At 30.0% G+C, this 22,809-nt stretch overlaps 3 protein-coding genes across 4 annotated transcripts; 2 read left to right on the top strand and 1 right to left on the bottom strand.

Moving 5' to 3' along the window:
* The first annotated feature begins 1,202 nt into the window (after positions 1-1,202).
* Positions 1,203-2,763, top strand: LOC107642487 (uncharacterized). Its single transcript, XM_088487980.1, has 2 exons — positions 1,203-1,344; positions 1,998-2,763. Exon 2 carries the CDS (start codon positions 2,011-2,013, stop codon positions 2,440-2,442), a length of 432 nt encoding a protein of 143 aa, XP_088344106.1. The 5' UTR covers positions 1,203-1,344; positions 1,998-2,010; the 3' UTR covers positions 2,443-2,763.
* A 476-nt stretch (positions 2,764-3,239) lies between these two features.
* Positions 3,240-7,689, bottom strand: LOC107642485 (subtilisin-like serine-protease S). Of its 2 annotated transcripts, XM_016345863.3 has the most exons (11): positions 7,292-7,689; positions 7,092-7,186; positions 6,909-7,006; positions 6,642-6,800; positions 5,918-6,029; positions 5,306-5,834; positions 5,114-5,208; positions 4,775-5,017; positions 4,569-4,683; positions 4,308-4,497; positions 3,240-4,022 (listed from the first exon to the last, which is right to left on the bottom strand). In XM_016345863.3, the coding sequence occupies exons 1-11, from the start codon at positions 7,367-7,369 to the stop codon at positions 3,460-3,462; spliced, it is 2,277 nt and encodes a 758-aa protein (XP_016201349.1). In that variant the 5' UTR covers positions 7,370-7,689; the 3' UTR covers positions 3,240-3,459. The 2 variants fall into 2 exon arrangements, with proteins under 2 accessions (XP_016201349.1, XP_016201348.1); XM_016345862.3 differs by having other exon boundaries at positions 6,642-7,006; positions 7,292-7,529.
* An 11,066-nt stretch (positions 7,690-18,755) lies between these two features.
* On the top strand, positions 18,756-21,709 carry LOC148563218 (serine/threonine-protein phosphatase 7 long form homolog). The gene is made up of 4 exons (XM_088486187.1): positions 18,756-18,833; positions 19,652-20,367; positions 20,451-20,559; positions 20,630-21,709. The coding sequence occupies exons 1-4, from the start codon at positions 18,756-18,758 to the stop codon at positions 21,707-21,709; spliced, it is 1,983 nt and encodes a 660-aa protein (XP_088342313.1).
* Positions 21,710-22,809: the final 1,100 nt, after the last annotated feature.

The raw sequence follows: 22,809 nt of genomic DNA, 5'->3' as shown, positions 1-22,809 counted from the left end.
AACTAATTGTTCCATTATGTACAATTGCAATTCTAATAGCATAAAAATTTAACTATGAGTTATCAACACAAATCTAAACACATCGCAACACTTAAACATTATACGAATCTGAAGCTCAAGACATGGAAAAAGCGAATCCTAAAGCCACTATCGGCATTGACTTCCACCACTCTCTGTTGTTCTTGTAATCGTCAGAAGGTAAGACCACATTGGGTTTCTTTTGTAGTTTGGTAACAACAATCTCGTTGTGGTCGACATTGCTGTCACGACCATCCTTCGTAATGTGGCCAGTGGACAGCGGAGATTTCGATAGCTTCTTCTTATTAGTAGTTGGACGTGGACAGTAGCACGATTTTAATTTGGTGAAGAACTTTTTCATCTTCGAATGTGGAATTGAATTGTTTGTGGACAGTAGCTCTGATACCATGATAAAATTGTGAAAGAATAAGAAAATAAAAGATGAAGAAATTTTATTGATTGTTGATTGATTGAATTATGAAGGTAAAACTAAATATATATAGAGCATTGGCCTAAAAAAGATAAAACAACTAAAGATAATATAAAGATAAGATAAGATAAAATAATAAAGACTAAAATTGTAATTGAATTTATATATTCTGTTGAGCTGAATTTATGGGTCACGAGACTTTTTTTAATGTTGTCATAGACTAAGGTGGAAGAATAGTTTAATAATATTTTAATATATATTTTATATAAATATTTGATTTAATAATTTATTTTTTATATATTCATATAATTTAAATAATCAATTTGTTAAATAGTCAATTTTTTTTAATTAATAACTAACCAACAAAATAGCAGACAAGTAAAGATAAAAAAGAACAACCAAAAGATCAATTTAAAATAAGAAAGATAAATTTTTTTAGATAATTTATTGTACAAAATTTCTCTTTATAATTTGCTTTTAATTTCAAATTTCAGTTGTATTTGTTGATGCTTAGAATTTAATTGGGGATGTATAGACTATAGAGTATCACTATAAGAAAATTTAGAAGAAAAAATCCCTGGCGTGCTAATCTTTTTATTTATTTATTTTTATTTTTTTTGAAAGGAGCTAATCTTTTTTGAGTTCGAAGAAGATAACTGAATATGACTTCTTTGTTGGCATCCAATCATAAGTCGCCACGTCAAACAAAAAAGGTCGGTACTGTACAAGGTTACCAGTTCACAACTACAACCCAATGCTTCTCTGTAACTACAGCAACGATTTCACACATTGAACCCTAAATTTTGCTTTCCTTTTCAAATTTCAATCTTCATTCTTCATTCGGCTGTGGAATTCAAGAGAAAAGGATAAGACCGTCCTCAATTTGACTTCTTCTGGTTTGTCCCTCTGTTTCTGCCTCTCATCCATCTCCAACTATTTTCGTCGTTCATGTAAAATTTTACCAATTTTTGGGACTTTTTGTGTGTGGGTGAATTCATGTAATCTTTTCTGTTTCGAAAGGGTTGTACTTTTGGATTTCGCTTTTGATAATGGCCGACTGTGTATATTTCTCAGTTTTAGAATATCTTGTGTGTTTTCCAGTTCTTAGGGATTATTTGGGACCATTACTTGCTTTTTTTTTTCCCCAATATCAGGATTGTTCTTTTTTCCAAATCCTTTTTCTCATACAGCTAATTTAACTGTCGGTGCTGCCAATTCATGATTTATTTCGAATTTCTTGGTCAAGAAGGAAGTTTGATTCTGGTGGTCAATAATTGAGTAATGAATAATACCAACTAAGTTTTGGATTGTTACTTTGTTATGCCATCGATCAATTCATATGCTTCTGTGTGTTTGAAGAGCACCTAAAACACTTGTGATTAGTAGTGAATTTCTTATTTGTTGCATTGATCTGGTTTTGTTTTGTTGAGCACTTATGTTGATGAACCATGAACTTCATTCTCTTAGTTTTAGGAGTAATGGTAAATTCTTTTACCTGAAACTGAAAGTAATCCCTGCTATGTTTTCTTTGTTCTTTCCTATTCTGTAGTGGCTGGTGAAAAATGCAAGATCCAAGGATTCCTTTGTCAGAGGAGTTCTTGAAAAATAAACCAAAGAAGAAAAAATTCTCAAACCAAAAGGTATCTTTGTTTCAATTGCAAGGGAATAATACCAAGGAAGAGGTACATGCTCCTATATCATCAAAACCAGGACAGAAGGGTTCCAAAAGACATTTGATGACTGAAGTCTCACCACCTTTTGTAAAACAAGAGGGTTCCAACTCAGATTCTTTTCCAGATTCCTCTGCAGCTGGAAACGAGTACCGGGCATTGAGGCGGAAGTATCTGTTGCTGGAGGATGAGAGCTTTTTATTAGGGAAAGAGCTAAGAGAGATTGAAGATGAAGTAAAGACTCTTGAAGATGAAAAAATTGCACTGCTGGATCAACTTGTTGTAATGGAAGGTCTTGTTGACCCGTCAGAGATACACTCCTAGTGTCTGCGATTCCTAGACTTGTATGTCATTTCATCTTCTGACGATGACATCTATACGTTGTTATATAATCTCTAAAATCAAAGTTTAAGGTTTGAGTCCTTTAGGTAGCTCTTTGGAACTTGGATGGATTAAAAAACACATTTGTAGAAATTATATAAGTCAAAATTCAACCTTTCTGTTCTTTGTCTAGAATGTTTCTGGAATACTTTGATCATCTAATGTTTTTTTGTCATAGTAAGGTATTGTTTCTAGTTCATTGTGGTAGGTTATCCATTGTAATTCTATGGTTTCTTATGCAAATATGATTTAATGTTTTAAGAAGCAGCAAACTTTTAACTTTAGACAATTTACTTCGAGATTAATTATACAGAGTAAGTGTTGTTCTATATTGTTGTTCCTGACATCATAGAGTTTTCCCATTTGAGTATTCTGCAGCTAATGAATTGAGCCTTACAAAAGTGAACATGTGGATCATCAGGAAAGTTGTTCCTCACATGATTGCCAATCACATTTATCCTTTATGAAAGAGGAAGAAAAAATATATTGCCAATGTAATACTAAGATTAGAGTTACTCTCTTATAATTTTACTGCATAGTTTTCAATTTGCTTGAAGGGAAAGATAACTTTATTATTTAGGAAAATAAAACAACTCCATACTCTTTTTTAGCATATTATTTTTTCAAAAATTATTATTATAAAGGTTAAAGATTAAAAATAATTAATACACCTTCTTAACTTCCCACTTTGGTGGGGAAGGAAAAACACATCACACATGGAAAGTGCTGAAGAACCTATATTGAAAATAAATCAGAGAAATTTCAGGACTCCTGGATATAATTTCTTCAAATTCTGTGTTTTGGTAATATTTGCTACACTGAGCATATAACTATAGCATATGTTTGGCAGTGATCTTCTAGACTGCATCAGGGATTTTTAGAAGAATTGGTTGTGATAGGCATATAGTGACTGCAATATTCTCACAGCTCCTAAGCTAATGTAGTTATTTACAAACACTGTTATCTGACCAACCCAAAGCCTGATGATGAAGCCCGGACAACTATAGGAGTTGTGACCTGAGACCTGCCATTCTTCCATGACAAGAACCCAAATGTGTAGCCCTTTGAAGGAGCAGCCACTTTGAAATTCAATGTGAACTTGATTTTCTGTCCAATTCTTCCGAAGATTAACCTGTCTGGCACAACAGTGACATTAACTCCAGCAGGAGAAACCACTACAGATTTATATACACTTCTTGCTTCTCCAACATTGGTGACAACACGTGTTACTGAAAAGTTGTCTTCAAGATTAGGCACTGCAATAGATGGATAGTTGAGGCTGGATGGTTTCTTGAATGCCCCATCACATGTGCTGTTGTCTCCTGTAACAAGATGGAGTGACCTCTTATCATAACCAATTGAACAGAGGAAGTCAATATAGTCTTCTGGCTGTGAATCATAGACAAGGCCAGGATCTAGAACTCTTGTGGGGTTCACAAACCCTGATCCATAGTCAAATGCATTGGCTCTTCTTCCATCAGGGTCCCTTCTAATGGGTTTGTGCTGCTTATCCAGAATAGTAGCTGCACATTGAATTTATGATTAGTTTCTTGAATAGAATCAGTGAAACTTGTGGACTGTATGGACTGTATATTCAATGATCTACTTTTTCACTGTGTTATGTGTGATATATTTAACTTTTCTACATTTTGAGGCATCATATGATGACCAACAAACTTTGATCTGGTAAGGAGTTATGATTTAATGTTTGATTAAGAATAATTCCAAACTTTGTGTTAATCTAGTTATGTTCTTGGAAAAACCAGTTGATTGATTACAAACAGTAATGTTTGACTAAAATTTGATACCAGTTGTCATGATAGCAGATTTGATAGCAGATGGCGACCATGAAGGATGGACAGCTTTGACTAATGCTGCAATTCCAGATACATGCGGACAAGACATAGAAGTTCCTGATATAATATTGAACTTCATTTTTCCAACGGCTGCCGGAGACCATGCTGCGAGAATGTTTAATCCGGGAGCTGTAATATCAGGCTACATAGCAGTACAGTGAGAAATCTTCCATAATTGAGAGAGGCATGTTTATGTACTTATGAGAATATCACCTTCAAGATTTCTGGGTTTAAGGAATTGGGGCCTTTAGAAGAGAATGCCGCTGTTCGGGGTGCAGGTCGAGTTCCTAGAACTGTCTTGGCTGCAAATATCCTCGCCATAGGCTTTCTGTTCCGCACAACAGAATGCGGGGTCAGATAATGGCAAAACAAGCAACATACTTAACATCAGTGTCTATTTTCTCAGGTGTAAAACAAACCTTGTTCTATTGATGTATGATAGAATATGTTCGCCTGTTCTACTTCCAACAATAGCTGAAGGAATCACAAATGGTATGGCAACATCTTTATCTGTCTCATCAATGAGTATCATTCCAACACCACCTGCCTCTTTCACTACCCTACTTTTGGCCAACTTTGATTCTGATGAACTCTCTATATGTCTACACACCAGAACCTTCCCTCTGGCCTTGGTCTTATTCAGGGAGCTATCTACACAGTAACTGCAAAAAACAGAATCGAAACAATACCAAACTTAGAAAAACCATCCATGCAAATTGATTTAGACTGTTCTCTCTATCAAGTACCTTGTGCTTCACCTGGATTGATAAGGAGTAAAATATCCATCAAAGGCATCTGCTGCAGATATTATTCTTTTGGAGGCATTCATTTCTAAGATGCTGAGACTTTCACCCTGTTCCATTCATTGGAGAAACAATAGCTCAATCCAACATGAATGCAGAAAACACTAGAAATGGAAACAATGAACGAAAATAGAATCTAAACATTACCGAGATGTTGACACCATTTCCTAGTACAACATCAGAGGTGAAGTCCCTATCAGTGGAGCTAGCAGCAACAGTGAAAATCCAAGGTGCAAGGTTAGTAGCAGAACCAGGAGTTCCTTCATTCCCAGCTGATGCCACCACTAGAACTCCATGCCTAGCAGCATGAAAGGACCCCACTGATATGGCATCATTGAAATACTCTCCTTGAGGGGCTTCAGGACCCAGAGACAATGATATAATGTGAACACCATCTCTTATGGCATCATCAAAGGCAGCTAGCAAGTCCACATCATAGCAACCTGAATCCCAGCAAGTTTTGTAAACAGCAATTCTAGCCATAGGTGCACCTCCCCTGGCTCCTCCAGCTGCCAGCCCCTTGTAACTCATGTTCGACACATAGCGGCCGGCCGCCGTGGAGGCCGTATGGCTCCCATGTCCAGTGCTATCCCTTGGGGACCTGAAAGAGACCTTCTTGTCTGACCCTTCTTCTGCTTCAAATCCACTCATATAATATCTTGCTCCTATCACTTTCCTGCACCATAATAATTAACCAATGAAGTCAACATGGTGAAAAACTTTTGAGGGTGTGATTCAACTCCAACCACAAAACAAAACCTGTTACAAGAAGATGCATTGAATGTTTCTCCTAATTGACAATGGCCCCTCCAACTTGGTGGCACTGCTGGCATGTCGGTGTCTCTAAAGCTTGGTGATTCAGGCCAAATTCCTTCATGAATAGTCATAACCAATAAGCAAAAAAATTAAATGCACACCATGACAAAAAGTCAAAAACCCCACCATTGCACTGACTATTTAGTACCTACACCTTTTCCCACTGATATTGTACCAAAATAATTTTCATAACAGTGATGATATTTGTTTTCAACAGATTAGGTGTAATGTATCAGAATGCAAACTTTTAATAGAATGCTGATCTAATTAAAGTAGTTCATAAGTAGGAATTTGACTACACAATGATACCATGTGAAGGTCCAGTGTTATGAGTCATAGTTTCCTTTTAGTTGCTATTCCTAAAAGTAGAGGGATAAAAGGTACATAATTTGGGCTACTAAAGAAATAAATGAAGTGTAGAAGTTCTTGTGAACAGGATAATAAATGTGTTTATGGGACATTGAAGTAAAGGTACACATTTGTACGTAAGTGATGAAGGAAAAGTAACCAAAAAGGTTCTATCATAGGAGGCTGTAGCAGCAAAACCAGAGTTACTAGAAAGTTTGAATGGTTGTTAGTTGTTACTTACTTTTCTTAAAGTTACAATTATTATTCATTTAAAAAGAATCTGGTAACTATGAGTAAAGACTACATAGTACAAACTCACCGGTATCAATGAAACCAACGATGATATTGGCTTGGTTCTTTGTGGATTGTCCTAGAATCTCCATGGTTTCATCCTTCTCAAGTCCCATAAAGTCCCATGAATGAGTGGTGTGAAGTTTTCTCTTATAATTGGGAAAAACTGAAACAACTCCAGACATTCCTGGCCATAATTTTGAACATAAGAGAGTTGTTAACAGCAAGAAGCCATTGATTTGTATGTTAGAAATTCTTATAGTTTCAAAAAGAAAGAAGAAATTCAGTTGCATACTTGAAATTTGTGAAGCTTGTTCTTGAGTCAACTTGGCTGCAAAGCCTCTGAAACCATGTTTGTAGCTATAAATATGAGAAGCTTGTGCTTTCTCAAAACTGTTAAAAGAAAAATCACATATCAGAAACAAGAAAGAAAGGGAGAATTTTCCGAAAGAAAAAAACAGGCATCAATTATTCTAACCTTCCTTCATGAACAGCAGCAAGCATTTGATGGTGTTGCTTTAGAACATCCTCTGGTTCTTGCCCAGTTTTGCTTCCCATGTACACTACATAAACCTGCCATTGCCGTACAATTCAAATTCCATATAGCTTGATTGATTGGTTAATTAATTAACAAATTAATACAGAAGAAAACATAACAATAAGAAGCTATGTAAGTACCTTAGAAGAAAAGCAAAAGGTAGTTTCTGCAGCAAGAACTGCAAGAAACAGATAAAAGAAGAGACTTGAAGATGACATTGGTCACAAGTTCCAAGCTTTGGCTAATGATTGGTCATGAAACGATAAAGGGTTGCAGAAACTGAATGCCAATTCAGAGAAAAGGGAAATCAAGATGGAGAAATAGGAGAAGGCAGAACAAGAATCATGTGTTTAGGTGCAAAGTTGTGGGGTGTGTCATGTGTGAGAATTCAATGAGAGAGGTTTATATATAAGAACAAGAATTAAGAGAGAAAACAAAGAATGTGAAAACGTGGAGTAGTAGTGGGTTAAAAAGGTTAAGATTATGATACACACAGATAGAGATAGAGAGATAGGGACTTGTGTTCTCTGAACTAACCAAGAAAATTAGTTAATTTCCTCTCAAACCGTTAATATAGAAAATTAGTATTTTTTTTTTTTTTTACGGAAGATAGAGAGACTTGAACCCGAGACTTCTTAGGTGAGTATAGAGAGATTATGCCATTTGAGCTAAAACTCATTTGGCTAGAAAATTAATAATTAGCATATGAGTGGGTTTTGAATGGAATCTCATTACATTAGAAATAATTTATTTAAGTTGAATTCGGTTCTTATCTTATACTATGATTTATTTACAACCAAATGTAGCTTTTTATGGAATTATTCATTAGATTTATTGCATTCAATCCAATTCAATTTAAGGTTGGAAATGTTTAATTTTGTATATTTACTTCCAATTCTTTTGTTTTTTTTTTTACACTTACTCTATCATCACTCTATTATGATATAACTTTTTTTTTTTTTAAAATATTATTTACATATTAAAATCAGTCACTATATATTTGTGTATAAATATATGTATAATTTAAATTATTTTTAATATGTATTTTATATTTTAAAATATATTATATATTAGTAATTAATTTTAATATATACCTAGCTAGCATGATTATATTTTTTAGTTTAGCTAACATATGCTAGAGCATATGTTAAATTTATAAATTAAAAAACTTTTATTAAAAATATAAAAAATTTAAGTTTTTAATACATTTATTTTATATTTATTAAATAAAAATATTTAAAATTTTTCACTAATAATAAATTTATCATAAATCTTTAAGACACATCTTAACTAAATCCTATACTTTTTATATTGAAAATATCAATTTTTAGATATTCAAATACCAATGTTAAGAAACACCCAAGTCTTACCTAGTGCAATAATGCAATGTGTGGTTAGAAACAAGCATGTTTTAATTAAGTGATTAACGGGCCTACGATGCACGGACACATACGGACACGGGATACGATATGATACGAGACACGTCGATATGCAAATTTTAAAATTTTACATGACATGGGAACACGCATATATATAAAATATAAAGTATTTTTTAAATAAATTATAATGATATTTTGATATTTTATTGATATTAAAATATAAAATAAAATTTTTAATTATTTTTAATGTCTTATTTTAATTATATCAAGTATTTAAAATATCTTTTGTTTTAATAAATAATAATATATACTATATCTAAATTTATTTTAAGAATATATGTTAAGAATAAAACTGGACACGCGTGATGGTATTTAGGTGTGTCCAAACGTGTCTAGAGAAGATTTTTTTTATTTTTTATTAAAATACGGTTGGACACAGCAGGCACGTGTGTCTGATGAGTATCAATAAGTGTCGTCTCCAAAATGTGTCTGACACGTCAACACGATAACTCAGTGAAGTGTCCGTACTTCATAGGATTAACCGCTCTTTGTTTTTATCATTGTTTAAAAAAAAAAAGAAAAAAAAAAGAGGAAAGAGATGTTATTTTCTAAGTAATAATAATGGTTGCTTGGTGTTCTGAAATTTTGAGATGCTGTTGCTTTGACTTGACTCAATCACTCAAATATTATTTTGGCGTATTGAGTACATCATTAATCGTAGTCTTCATTTAGATTATTGATTTAATTATTTTAGTCTACACATTTAATAATGGGTTTTTGAAGTTCATTGGTGAAGAACAAAAATACACCAATCACCGCCATGTATTGATGTTTTATAAACGGTGAAAACTCAGGTGCAGTCGACTTCATATGAAGTTGATAGTTAAGAGTCATGATAGTTTGATTAATTTGACTAAATTTTTATAGAACAACTTTTAGATATCAACTTCACGTATTGAATTTCTACCTTTATAAACAATCAAGGCAACTCCGTTCAACGTGTTCTAGGGGAGAAAATATTCTCTTCTCCTTTACACTATTTAATATTTATAGTGAAATATATATTTTCTTATAGTTAAATTAAATATTTCATTTTAACGAACTAGCAATAAATTTTTTATACTATTATCTACGTTAATTAATTCTTTTCAGTTTTCAAATAGTGAATGTAAAAAATAAATACTTTTTCGCATTCTTGTTGTGCTCTTAAAAGTTAAAACTTTGATAATTAGAACTTTAATGTTTTGTAAATAATTAATAAATTTTTATAATTATACAAAAATAGAGAGGCGCATATCTAAGTTTTACTTTTACATAATAAACTCATAATATACATTTCTCTTGTATTTACTGTAATAATCGCATATATATTTATCAAGTGGTTTCTTCCATACTTTTAGATTTTATTCTTATAAGTTGGCATTATTATTATTAAAATTTAATTTAAAGTATTGTCAGTGTAAAATTATTTTATACGTATATTCAATTGTATAATATTATATTAATAAAAATAACTATATTTTATATTAATTACGTGAATGATCATCTAAAAAAACAGTTATGATTGCATAACTATGTAAAATATTTTATATTATTAATGCATTAAAATTAAATTATTATTATTATTATTATTATCAAATTGACATGTGTATATTTTTGCTAAGTTATTTAAAACCATCAAATTTAATTTGAATTCCAAAATTTTGCTTCCTTATAATTGATTTGACCCAAAATTAAACGTTTTTAAATTTATCCTTTACTTTGACCAATTTCATCAATAATTGATTGGAACAAACGAGTAACAAGGTGTGAAAATGGAAGGGATAGAACTTGTTATATAGATGCTGCAAACTAACTGTGTAAATATTTCTTCTTGAAAAAAAAAAAAAATTTTCATACCATCTACATTAGCCATTGTGTATCACATCAAATCCACATGATTCTAATTAATCAATTATTCCACTATGAAGTTCTTTCAATTAAATTTACCAACCATATACGATTGCAGTTATTTTTATATAAATTTATTAATTAAAAATTATTAAATAATTTAATATATTTAACTAAATTATTATCTAACAATTTTCAATTATTAACATTGCATTAAAATAACGTACACACAACGTACCTGCTTAATCAAATTATATAGGATCAGATACTATATTATTTAACAACAGAAAATATAATTGCATTCATTAGCAAAAGTATTTAGCATAATGTACGATGGATGCCATAAAATCGAATTCTATATATTCATTTATTGCTTGGAATCTTAAATCACATCATCTTTGCTTAAAGGACAACCCCAAATCTTTACATACCTAACATTCTATTCACTTTTTAGTTACAGAATAACACAATACTCAAATTAAATGGAATACGATTATTATTCATATTCGATAGATCTCCTTTTATTATCTGAATAATGTGAATGGAAAAGAAGCTTCTTTTTTCTTTTTCTTTTTTTTAATTTCTTTTTTTATTTTTTTCAAATGAGAAATCATAATTAAATGCCTTTGTTTGCTATGTATATGTTTCTTCACGTCAAAAATACTTAGAAGGCATCCAATCCAAAGCACAAGTTAAGGAGTGTGAATCATCATAAATTAGGTTCAAAAATCAATTGCGTATACATTGACACTACCCAACCCTTGAATATGCAATAAGAGAGATGTAATATGACCAATAAATATTATTATTTTTTGTTAGTATTTAGTTAGTAATAATTTGTATATATATTTATAAATATTTTATACATAAAAAATATATAATTTGTATTTATATTATTTATTAAAAATTTTATACACATAAATTAATATAATTTGTATTTAAATTTTTTAAAATTTATACACATAATTTAATAAAATTTATTTGTTAAAAATAATTTAATATTTATATGGATCAAATGATGGCTAAAATCCTAAAAATACTAAAAATGGATGGCTCCCAAGAATTTCTCTATATGATATTTATTCGAATTTAATTTTAATGGATAATAAACATCTTCCCAAAAATTTAAATTGATTTTGGGGTTCACTAAGAATTGAACTTTTGACCTTTCAAATCTAAAATTCTAATACCATGTCATGATATCACTCATCCCAAAAGCTTCAATTGATGAAAAAAAGTAATACTAATGATTATATCTCTAATACTCCATAAACCTCTATTGTGTACAAATATTCCATTGACTCCTCATATTTTCCCTTATTTTATACGTGTATTCAATCACTCTAATGTCATATTAATAAAAATAACTATTTTTTTACACTGATCACATAAATGGTCATCGTTCTAAGAAAACAAAATAATTGTAACTATATAACTGTATGTATAAAATATTTTACACTATCAATACATCAAGATTAAACTCATATTTACCCATGCTTTTTTCTTGTTCTTCTTTCTCTTCCAACTTTAATTTAACCCTCGTGTCATCTCATCCTAATATCCTATCTTATTCATTTTTATATGTATTTTCCATCTTATCATAGTAGAACACCCTTATCATCCTATCATCATTATTCATTTTCTATATAGATTGTGTTTATTTATACCTATGATGTGAGAAATAATGTAAATTTATATATTATCTGTTATTAATAAAATTAAACTAGTGTATTAATTAGGACTTATTAATTCATATTTTTATTTATTAAATATATAAAATTATAATAAATATAATATTAGTCATGATGATAAATATCTTATACTTTAACTAAAAGAAGTTTTTGAGTTCGAATCTTATAAATTAAATGATAAAAATATTTTTTTAACAATATACAGAATGAAGAAGAGTAGTATTTTTTTTTTAAACAAAAATTTGTACGTTAAACTCAAATTTCTCTCTTCCTAATGATAGCCTAGTGTATAAGTATCATGCATTAACCGCAGAATCTCAAAGAGTCGCACTCAAAAAACGAAAAAATATAATATAGGTATCCACGGCTTGATTATTAAATTAGTCAAATAATTTAGATAATACATATGTTTTGTTTACATTAATAAACAGAGTTCCATAGCCAGTCCAAAATTAACTTTTACATTCACAATCAACCATTTATTTTCTCTTAAATCCTATTAAGTTTTGTAATTACACCTCTAAAAAAATTAATTTAATTGATCAAACACAATATTTTCTTAAACTTACTTTTAATATATTCTAAATAATTGTAGCAAAATCTAAACCAAACGAATCTTCTGTATAAAACATTTTTGATTATTTACACATCATTATTAATCAGAAAAAGTTTGGGAACCAAGTTTAGGAAATCAAAACTAGCCAAAATTTTCTATTTCTAACTTTATTTAATGAGATGAGTCTAATTTTTATTATCCTTTCACGCACCTCATTTTTTTATTGTAGTATTTATTGTATATAAAAACATTGATTATATATATTAAATAATATATATTATAAACACATACGTTCATCAATTTACATTCTTATTAAATAAATATATAATTTATATTTATGGTATTTAATTTATATTATAATAACGAAAACACATTTTTTATTTATTATGTAACATCTACATATTCATGCATATATATTTTTATAATTAACATATTTTTACAATTAATATTATTCAATTCTAAACTATATTTTATTACATATTTTAAATTATTTCACATGTGCATAAATAAATCATGATTCAAATTATTTTAATATTTTTTTAAAGGCATCATACATTCAAATCAACGTATAATTTTTTTATTAAATCATCGTCTTTGATAATTTGAAAGTTTGTTTCATGTTTTTTCAAAGCAAAATAATTTATTCTATTCACATGCATTTTCAAATTATGATTCAAATTATTTTAATATTTTTTTAAAGGCATCATACATTCAAATCAACGTATAATTTTTTTATTAAATCATCGTCTTTGATAATTTGAAAGTTTGTTTCATGTTTTTTCAAAGCAAAATAATTTATTCTATTCACATGCATTTTCAAATTTTACTATAATTAGATTTTAAAAAAATATCAAATACTTAAATTAATTTATTCAATTAGTAAATTTACTCATAACATTCATAGTTAAATAAAGTACACATAACATCCAGAATTTTATATTAATAACGTCTATAATTTTATACTCATAACATTCATAATTTTATATAAATAATATATATAATTAATAAATTTTTACAATTAATATTACCAAATTTTAAATTGTATCTTGTTATATGTTTCAAATTATCTCAGCTGTACACTAAAAGGTCATAATTTTAATATTTTTATTTACTATTCATAAGTATGCTTGTATTAATAATTATTTTTAAAATTTTTTTCTTAATTTTTTGTTTATATTTTATTTTTTATTTTATAATAGTCTATGTATAAACTATGAATTATATAATAGAAATTGTTAAATTCTCTAATTTAACATACATACTTTTATACGTGTAATATTTATATTTTTATACACATAATATTCATAATTAACGAATTTATATTAATTATTTATTATTTATTATTTCATTTTGTAGGTCATAAACCAATAATTTTAGATATTTTTAATTTTCAATAATTAGATACCGATTAAATTTAAGATGTTTTTATTTTTTGTAAAATGTGTTGAGGTGATTTAATATTTTTTTAGAATTAAAAATATAATTAAGAATTTAAATTTTTATTTAAAAAAAAGTATAGAATTATAAATACATGTAGTAATAATGAGAAAAAAAATTTAAAATTTAATTTACATTAAATTTAGAATTAATTTTTAGTATAATTAAATAAAAAAGATAATTATAAAAAAAATTGTATTAATTAAATTTAAAAAATAATTAACATTCTTTTATAAACACAAATATTATTAATTATATATCTTTATTTATTATCTATAATATTTTGGGTGCCTAACACTACTCTAATCCGTAGTTGAAACTGAAAGATAACCATAAAGAATTAAAAGGGGTGGCTTTAAATGTATATATATAGATGAACGAACTCTAATAATGTGTATGATGATGACGACACATGCATATCTAATAATCTTTGTCATTAGTGAGATGTGAGAAAGTAACCGATATATTAGAAGTAATGATATTGATTGATAGCTATATGGACATAGCATACATTCATATATAAATCGTGGTTTCACTGTACACATGGTGATATGAACATATAAAAACAATATTTTTTAAGCAATAGAACCTAATAATTGTTAGAACAATAATGCAGGGGTTGATGCCTACGTGTATAATGAATTAATGATGATGGAAAATGAGAAAACCCATCTCAAATTGGCAAAGACAAATAAAAAGTCTAAAAATTTTAGGGGTGAACACGGGTAACGGATACTCGATTATTCGTCTGAACCCGAATCGAACCAATTAATTGATTTTAGAACTAACGGGTAATCGGGTCCAATCCGAATCAAACCAATGATCTTTATTAGTAATTGGTTCGGGTATCGGTTCTGAAGATGCGGAACTCGAACCAACCCACAAACTCGATCATATATTAATTAAATAAAAAAAATAAAAAAATATATATGACTTTTTCATTGACAAAAATAATCACTATTAATATGTTTGGATTTTAATGAGTTTAGTTTTTAATGTATTTGGTATTTAACATGTTTGGATTATTTCTATTGATGTTACATATTTATTATACTTGTTGAATTTTTATGATAAAATTTTGATTTTTTTGTATGAATTTCAAAGTTATCAGATACCCAATTATCCAAACCAAACCAATCCGTTCTTAATCGGTTTGGTTTGGTTCGGATACATGTACCAAAAAACACAAATCCGAACCAAACCAAACCGACCCGTGCTCACCCCTAAAAAATTTTACAAAATTTGACCACAAAGATATAATACATTGCAATTGATTATCACCGTCATTAAATTTTGCCACTATTTATCGTTCGTAGATACCTTTCCATTAGTAACTTCCGTGTTTTTGGTAGTGCTAATACAGTAACACTCATCAATTTAAACCATTTTGTGAGTTCATTGTTGAAGAAAAAAAAAAGAGTTTTATGTTGATGTAATTAATAATATATATTATTTTTAGACTAGTTATTTTATTAAAATATAACAACAATTGAAATTCTTAATTATAAAATAATTTCATGTTGATAATGTATACAAATTTAGTTTAAATAATAATAAAAACAATAATTTCAACATATAATAATAGGAAAATAAAGACTTAAACTGGTAACGTAAATTTTGTAGAAGGAATCCATCATTTTTTTTATGGAGTGTTCAGAAATTAGAAATATTTTTAATCCCTTCGTTAGCTTGTGAAGAAAAGCAAGAATAATGATTTTCTATGTTAAATTCTAAATATATTTAGATTGAAAACACAATGAAAGATTGTAATCTATATAGATGCATATTTTTGTGTTTGTGTTTTTTTAATTTAAGGGTTTAGTTAAAGACACGTATTAAGGTTATTATTAGTTAAAGTTTTTAAATTTGTAATTTTAATTAATAAATAAATATAGATATATTAACAATTTAAATTTTATATTTTTATATATTTTTAATTAATTTTAATATATATAATTGCATTATTGATCGCAATAAAGTTATTTCATATCTTTTTGAGGCTGTTGTATGTTGTGTTTCAGAAAGTTGTAACCAAAGTTGAAGATTAAAGTCATGGAAACATTAATAAAAGCATGGGAATGTTTTGACTTATATTAACATAATTTAGTGATATCTTGTTTCTTGTAGGTAAGCCTTCTGTAGTATTTGCTACTATTGATTATTTAGTTTAAAATTGATTGGGTTGGCAATGCTTTGACTTAAAGATTAAAACAGGAGTTTTTCAATTTTTTACAAAAATATTTAATAACTAAAATAAATTAACCAAATACAGTCACAATTTATTATTTTATTTAATATTTATTAATTATTAAATAAATATTGTTCTGATCATTGAAAAATACTTTTAAGTTTCTGACCTTCACAAAATTTGGACGGATCAGTCTCTGACGGAAGCATTTGGACGGAATGGAGGCATTTGGATAGAGGGACTAATCTGTCTAAGTTTTGTGAAGGAGTATTTTTTAATGGTTAGGAATAAAAATGTCTGCAGGACAAAAGGTTAGTAACCTATTTGTCCTTTTCTCTTTATATAATATACAACAACAGCAATAAAGTTTTATCCTACTAGGTGAATTCAACTATATGAATCAAACGATGTTATTGAACTTTATCTATCATCTGACGCATAATTTTGTATTGATGACAAAGAAAGGACAATTAGGTAATTACCTGTTGAGATGTATTCCGGGGCAGCATATCCATAGGTACCCATAACTCTGGTGGAAACATGAGTGTTTGATCCCTCTGGTCCCATTTTGGCTAATCCAAAGTCTGAGAGTTTTGCTGTGAAATCCTATTATGATTCATAATATATCAATAAAAATAGTAATGAATTAATTAAGAAGACATAATAAATTAGTTAATTACGCACGGAATCAAGCAAGACATTGGAAGTCTTAAAATCCCTGTAAATGACAGGTTTGTCAGCTCCATGCAAGAAAGAAAGACCTTTAGCAGCACCTATAGCAATTTTATAGTTTTCAATCAATTGAGTTAGCCTAGTAATTATTTAAGGATCATGTTTAATAATTTACTAAAAATATTTTATATTATTATTGTTAATAATAAAAATTTAAAAAAAATAAATATATAATCTCAATCAAATATTTATAGGAATATATATATATAAACTAACCTATAATAACATACAAACTTAACAAATAATAATAAATTAAGTAAATAACTAATTATATAAAAAAATATAAAAAAAATTAAGCAAGACTAATAGAAAAAAATAATATATTTAAATAAAAATAAAAAATAAAACATGCTTTATTATTTATCTATATATAATTTATTATGTATGATTATGTGTCTTAGTTGTTAGTTTAATGATTCTCTTAAAATAAAAAAAAAATAAAAATATATTTTTTTTAAATTAAAAGAATAATGAAAGACTATTTGTTGAACTATAATATATATATATTTTTTTTAATTTGTAAAAAAAAAATAAGAGCCAAAGAGTAAAAGATAAAAAAGATTAAAAATATAAAAGAGGAGAAGAATAGAAAAAATAAAAATAAAAGATTTTTTGAATAAATGAGTATATTAAAAAGAGAATAGAGATTTATATTTTATTTTTTAAATAAATTGGACTGAAACTATCATATCTTATTAATAATATAAAAATATCTAAATTTGTTCTAAATTATTAATGAATTATATTTATCTATTATGATTTGAATTTTTTTTTTTGGTAAAGGGAGAGGCTGAATAATAATAAAAAAAAAAAGGTTATCGCCATAAAACTTTTTTTTAACAAAAATTAAAATTTTGAGGGGCGACTGTCCCCCTCCCCCTTCAATCCCTAGAGCCTGCCTGTGCTTGATATTTATATAATTTTAGATAAATTAACTTTTGCACCCATAAAATATACAGACGCTAATAAATATATCCATATAAGAATAAAACGACGATTGTAACCACAAAAGATGGCTTTTGTGTGTCAAAATTACCCGGATGTTGGTTACGCAATTAGTCTGTTAGGGTACTTTTGGCATACATAAGTCCTGTGGTTACAATTGTTGTTTTATTCTTATATAGATACATTTGTCAGTGTTTATATCTTTCATGGGTACAAATAATAATTTATTCTATAATTTTAGTTAACAAATTTTTATCTTACAAATTTTGATCAACAATATTATCTTGTTGTTAAGTGGAGTTGACTGTTATGTGTTTAACTAGAATTTAAAATGACTATTGTTGATAACTATTGTGATACCGAATAAGCGCTAAAATAGATATGAGACGCCACACTTTTTTATTTTTAATATTGGGAGAGAAGTGGTGTATAACAATGATATGGGGCTGCATGGTGCATAACCGGAGTGTGACGGCCAGGATCGAAGAAATCGGACGGTCCATTTTGAGGAACTGAAATCGGACGGTCCGATTTCAGGCTGGGCAGATACACAAATCGGACCGTCCGATTTGCGCCCCCAGTCACGTGTCGCGCATGCACGTTGGTCCAGCAAAGATGATCAAATCCCAACCATCCGAGCTCCCTTAAGCCAGTTTCCCTTTCCCTTTCCCATTTCACTTTCACTTTGTTCCATTTCTCTTCTCCCGTATACCCCACCCCCAAGCCACGGTAGGGAACTCCATTGTTGAAGGTTTGAGCTCCAAAAAATTGGACCACACAGAAAGTATGCCTAAAAGAAGAAAAGTGAAAGATGTGAATCGTCCAGAATTCTACATTACTAATTATCTTGATCATCCTAATTATGTAAGTGTTTAATTTAAAAATTTTTATTTTAGTTAAAATAATAATTATGATGTTAGAGATTAGTAATAGTTTATTATAATGATAATGTTAGGAATTAGTGGAGTAATAATATTTAGATATTTGAGTTTAATTAAAACGATATTAGAGATTATTGGGTATTAATATTATTCAGATATTACATTATAATAATAAATTAATTATTGTTATTAATAGAATAATTGCAATAATAATATTGTTAATAATAATACGGTTATTATAAAATTTTGGATGTATGATAAATAAATAGAATAAGTAATATTAATATTAATTGTTATAACGCTTATTGTAATAATAATAATTATTACTGCTAGTAGCGTTTAGTTTAACTATCAGTGGAGTAGAATACATATAGTGTATAGTAGTGCTAATGTGCTGTACGTGTGGATTATATAAATCAGTTAAGTAGTTTTAATTATTAGTAATAAATAATTTTTTTGTAGTTACTTAATATTGTATTAGTAGTAGTCCTTCGTAAATAAATATTAGGAATTAAAAATTGTTGAATTAATTATTTATGTTATAAGTTTAATATAAATAATTAATGAAGGGTTAGTGATTGATTAGTTGTTGTATGTTTGCTGTTAGAATAGAATAAAATTGAGTAGTTAGTTATTTGAGTATTAGTAGATAATATAATAGTTATTTGTATAAAGTATTGTATTGTATTGTTGTTATTAATATATTTATTGATTCTTATGTGTGGCTGGTTATTTGATAATGAAAATTCGATTTTTTTAAGTTTAATTTGTTAATTTATTAATATTGTTGTTTTTGTTTAGGGATCTAGAATGTTGCAATGTGACCACTACATGCTGCCGGATCGGTACAATCCAATAGTGGAGGGGTTTTTACGGGACACCGGCTTTTATTATGTTTCACAGATTGGAGTTGTCCAGTGTCAGTCGGCATTGGTTAATGCTCTGATTGAGAGATGGCGGCCCGAGACTCACACCTTCCATTTTCCGGTTGGTGAGTGTGCTGTGACACTGGAGGATGTGGCGTTAATTTATGTTCTTCCGACGAATGGTTTGCCAGTTACGGGACCGACACTGAGTAGTTATGAGGCGTTAGAGGCTGAATGCTTGGATCAGTTTGGTGTTGCACCTAGGGAGGCAGACTGTAGGGGAAGTTTCATCAAGTTGACGTGGTTTCGAAAATTGAAGGATCGGTTAGTGTTGGTTGATGATATCCAGATTCAGAGGTACGTGAAGTGTCACATAATGTTATTGTTTGGGACCGTTATATTTGGAGATAAGTCTGGAGCAGGGGTGCACTGGAAGTTTCTCCCATTACTCCGTAACTTTGCCGGGATAATACAGTTTAGTTGGGGTTCCGCATGCCTGGCACACCTGTACAGAGCGTTGTGTAGGGCAACTCGTGTCGACTGTAAGGAGGTTGATGGTCCGTTGACACTCTTGCTTGCCTGGGCTTGGATCCGCCTACCGTTCCTTGCGCCGATTCCTAGCAATTCTCGAATCTTTCCGATTGCAAATAGGTAAATTTAATTACTAAACGCTTTATAATAGTGTATCTTAAATTGAATTGATAAATGTAAATTAACGAATTGCATGATGTTAGGTGGCATAACTGGGAACGTGAGAATCGGCCTTATAGATTGAGGAAACTTGAGCACCTTAGGGGAAACCTAGATGCTCTGCAAGAAGGACAGGTCTGTTGTAATAAATACGTAGTTGTTTTCAATTAGCCGTGTTTTTATTCATTGTGTAATGCTCGGATTACTTGCATAATGTGTGCAGTTTGTTTGGGAGCCTTATGCAATAGGTCGGACCGATCCAGACATGATTCCTGCTGACATCCGTCAGCATTCGGCTATTTGGAGTGCCACAGTTCCGCTTATATCTTTTGAATGTATTGAGTGGCATGCATCTGATAGGCTGAGGAGGCAATTTGGCTTGACTCAAGGCGTTCCTCAACAAGAGCGTGACCTAGGTGAAGCACACGGCCAAGTTCTAACAGGTCCGAAGAATCAAGATTGGTCTGGAACCCACTCATCCTGGGTTATGCATTGGATGAACCGGTATAGTCATGTTCTTGTTCAAGAGACGGTGCCATCACAGCATCAGTTAGATATCTACTTGCATTGGTACCGACGTACATATGGTAACCACTTGCATCTGACACAGCTCGGACCGGAAGAGAATCAGCACGGTGATCCTATGATTAACCAAGAGAATCAACAAGAACAACCACCGCCACCACCTCCGCCCCCCTCACAGACACATGCACAACAAGAGCCTAAGCAATTTACTCCATACATCCCTGAGACGCATTCTGCGGATTACTTGAGTATTCCAGTTCATCAGCAGTACTGGAATGTCCCGCACCAAGAATCAGGTGAACATGGTTCGTTTACCCAGTTGCTTGGATTCATGGCTCCTGTGTCAGGTTACTCATACCCAGCATACGGAAACATTCCCACCGACCAAATGGCCCAACCGAGTGGAATTGCTCCAGGTAGATTTTCATTGGATGCGAAACCTCGACAGATCACTTCGTCTGGTACTTCCGGAGGTCGGATTTCTGTTGACTCAAGTATGAGTGATGATGCCACGAGGGGGATCATACAGAGTGAAAATTCACGCCGTGTTCCGATGAATCTCATTCTAGAGAGCTACCAGCCAGTTGATGAGGACAATGATGACTATCTGGTTGACCATCCAGATGGGGATGAGGATGAGGATGAGGATGATGATGAGGACGACGATGAAGATGAGAAGGATGGTGAGGATGAAGATGATGGAGGTGATGGTCTGGATGATGGTTCAGCGCCTAGTGCAGGTAAAAGAATTTGTTACCTGATTGGACGTGGTGATTGATTATATGAGTTGATTAGTTGTTTATCGGATTAGTAGTATATTGATTATATGAGTTGATTAGTTGAGTTGATTAGTTGGTGTTCGAATTTATTAATTTGATTAGTTGTTTATCGGATTAGTAGTATATTGATTAGTTGAGTTGATTAGTTGAGTTTATTAGTTGGTGGTCGAATTTATTAATTTGATTAGTTGTTTATCGGATTAGTTGTATATTGATTACTTGAGTTGATTAGTTGAGTTTATTAGTTGGTGGTCGAATTTATTAATTTGATTAGTTGTTTATCGGATTAGTTGTATATTGATTATTTGAGTTGATTAGTTGACTTGGTTATTTGGTGGTCGAATTTATTGATTTGATTAGTTGTTTATCGGATTATGCTATATATGTAGTTAGTTGGTTATTGATTATTTGAGATGATTAGGTACACCCACTGGTGAAAAAGGAAAAGAATACAACCTTAGAGCTGACCCCCCTCGTCGGAGCGCCAATCGGTATACCCCATCCGCTTTTAAAAAGGTTGCAAAGAAATGAAAGAAATTAGTCAAAGATGTAAAATGGGGAATGAGAAAATGAAGTTGGAGTTATTCACGTCTTGGATTTAGTTATTTGTATCGTATGACTTATGTATCTATCAGGTGTTGGACTTGTGCATTTAGTGGACTTGTTTAAGTAGAACGTGTTGGACTCATTTATGGTTCATGTCTTGGATTTAGTTATTTGTATCGTATTTATTATGAATCTATCAGGTGTTGGACTTGTGCATTTAATGGACTTGTTTAAGTAGAATGTGTTGGACTCATTTATTGTTTCATGTCTTGGATTTAGTTATTTGTATCGTATTTATTATGAATCTATCAGGTGTTGGACTTGTGCATTTAGTGGACTTGTTTAAGTAGAATGTGTTGGACTCATTTATGGTTCATGTCTTGGATTTAGTTATTTGTTTCGTATGACTCAGGTATGTTTCAGGTGTTGGACTCACATTAAGGTCACATATGAAACTCATACAATAAGGTCGCACATGAAAGTAATACAATAAGGTCACATATGAAACTCATACCATACATAACATATTGAAAGTCACACTATAACTGGAGCC

This window comes from Arachis ipaensis, chromosome B5, assembly GCF_059453495.1.
Source record: "Arachis ipaensis isolate K30076 ecotype BB chromosome B5, ASM5945349v1, whole genome shotgun sequence".
Lineage (NCBI taxonomy): Eukaryota > Viridiplantae > Streptophyta > Magnoliopsida > Fabales > Fabaceae > Arachis > Arachis ipaensis.
The sequence above is the reverse complement of the archived record's forward strand: the minus strand, read 5'-3'. Positions and strand labels throughout refer to the sequence as shown.

Coding starts and splice junctions, on each gene's coding strand:
- LOC107642487 (XM_088487980.1), top strand. CDS start 2,011: ATGCAAGATCCAAGGATTCCTTTGTCAGAGGAGTTCTTGAAAAATAAA.
- LOC107642485 (XM_016345862.3), bottom strand. CDS start 7,369: ATGTCATCTTCAAGTCTCTTCTTTTATCTGTTTCTTGCAGTTCTTGCT. Junction 5,835..5,917: donor AATGCATCTTCTTGTAACAG/GTTTTGTTTTGT, acceptor ATTATGGTGCAG/GAAAGTGATAGGAGCAAGAT. Junction 4,498..4,568: donor TAAACCCAGAAATCTTGAAG/GTGATATTCTCA, acceptor ACTGCTATGTAG/CCTGATATTACAGCTCCCGG.
- LOC148563218 (XM_088486187.1), top strand. CDS start 18,756: ATGCCTAAAAGAAGAAAAGTGAAAGATGTGAATCGTCCAGAATTCTAC. Junction 18,834..19,651: donor ATCTTGATCATCCTAATTAT/GTAAGTGTTTAA, acceptor GTTTTTGTTTAG/GGATCTAGAATGTTGCAATG. Junction 20,368..20,450: donor ATCTTTCCGATTGCAAATAG/GTAAATTTAATT, acceptor GCATGATGTTAG/GTGGCATAACTGGGAACGTG.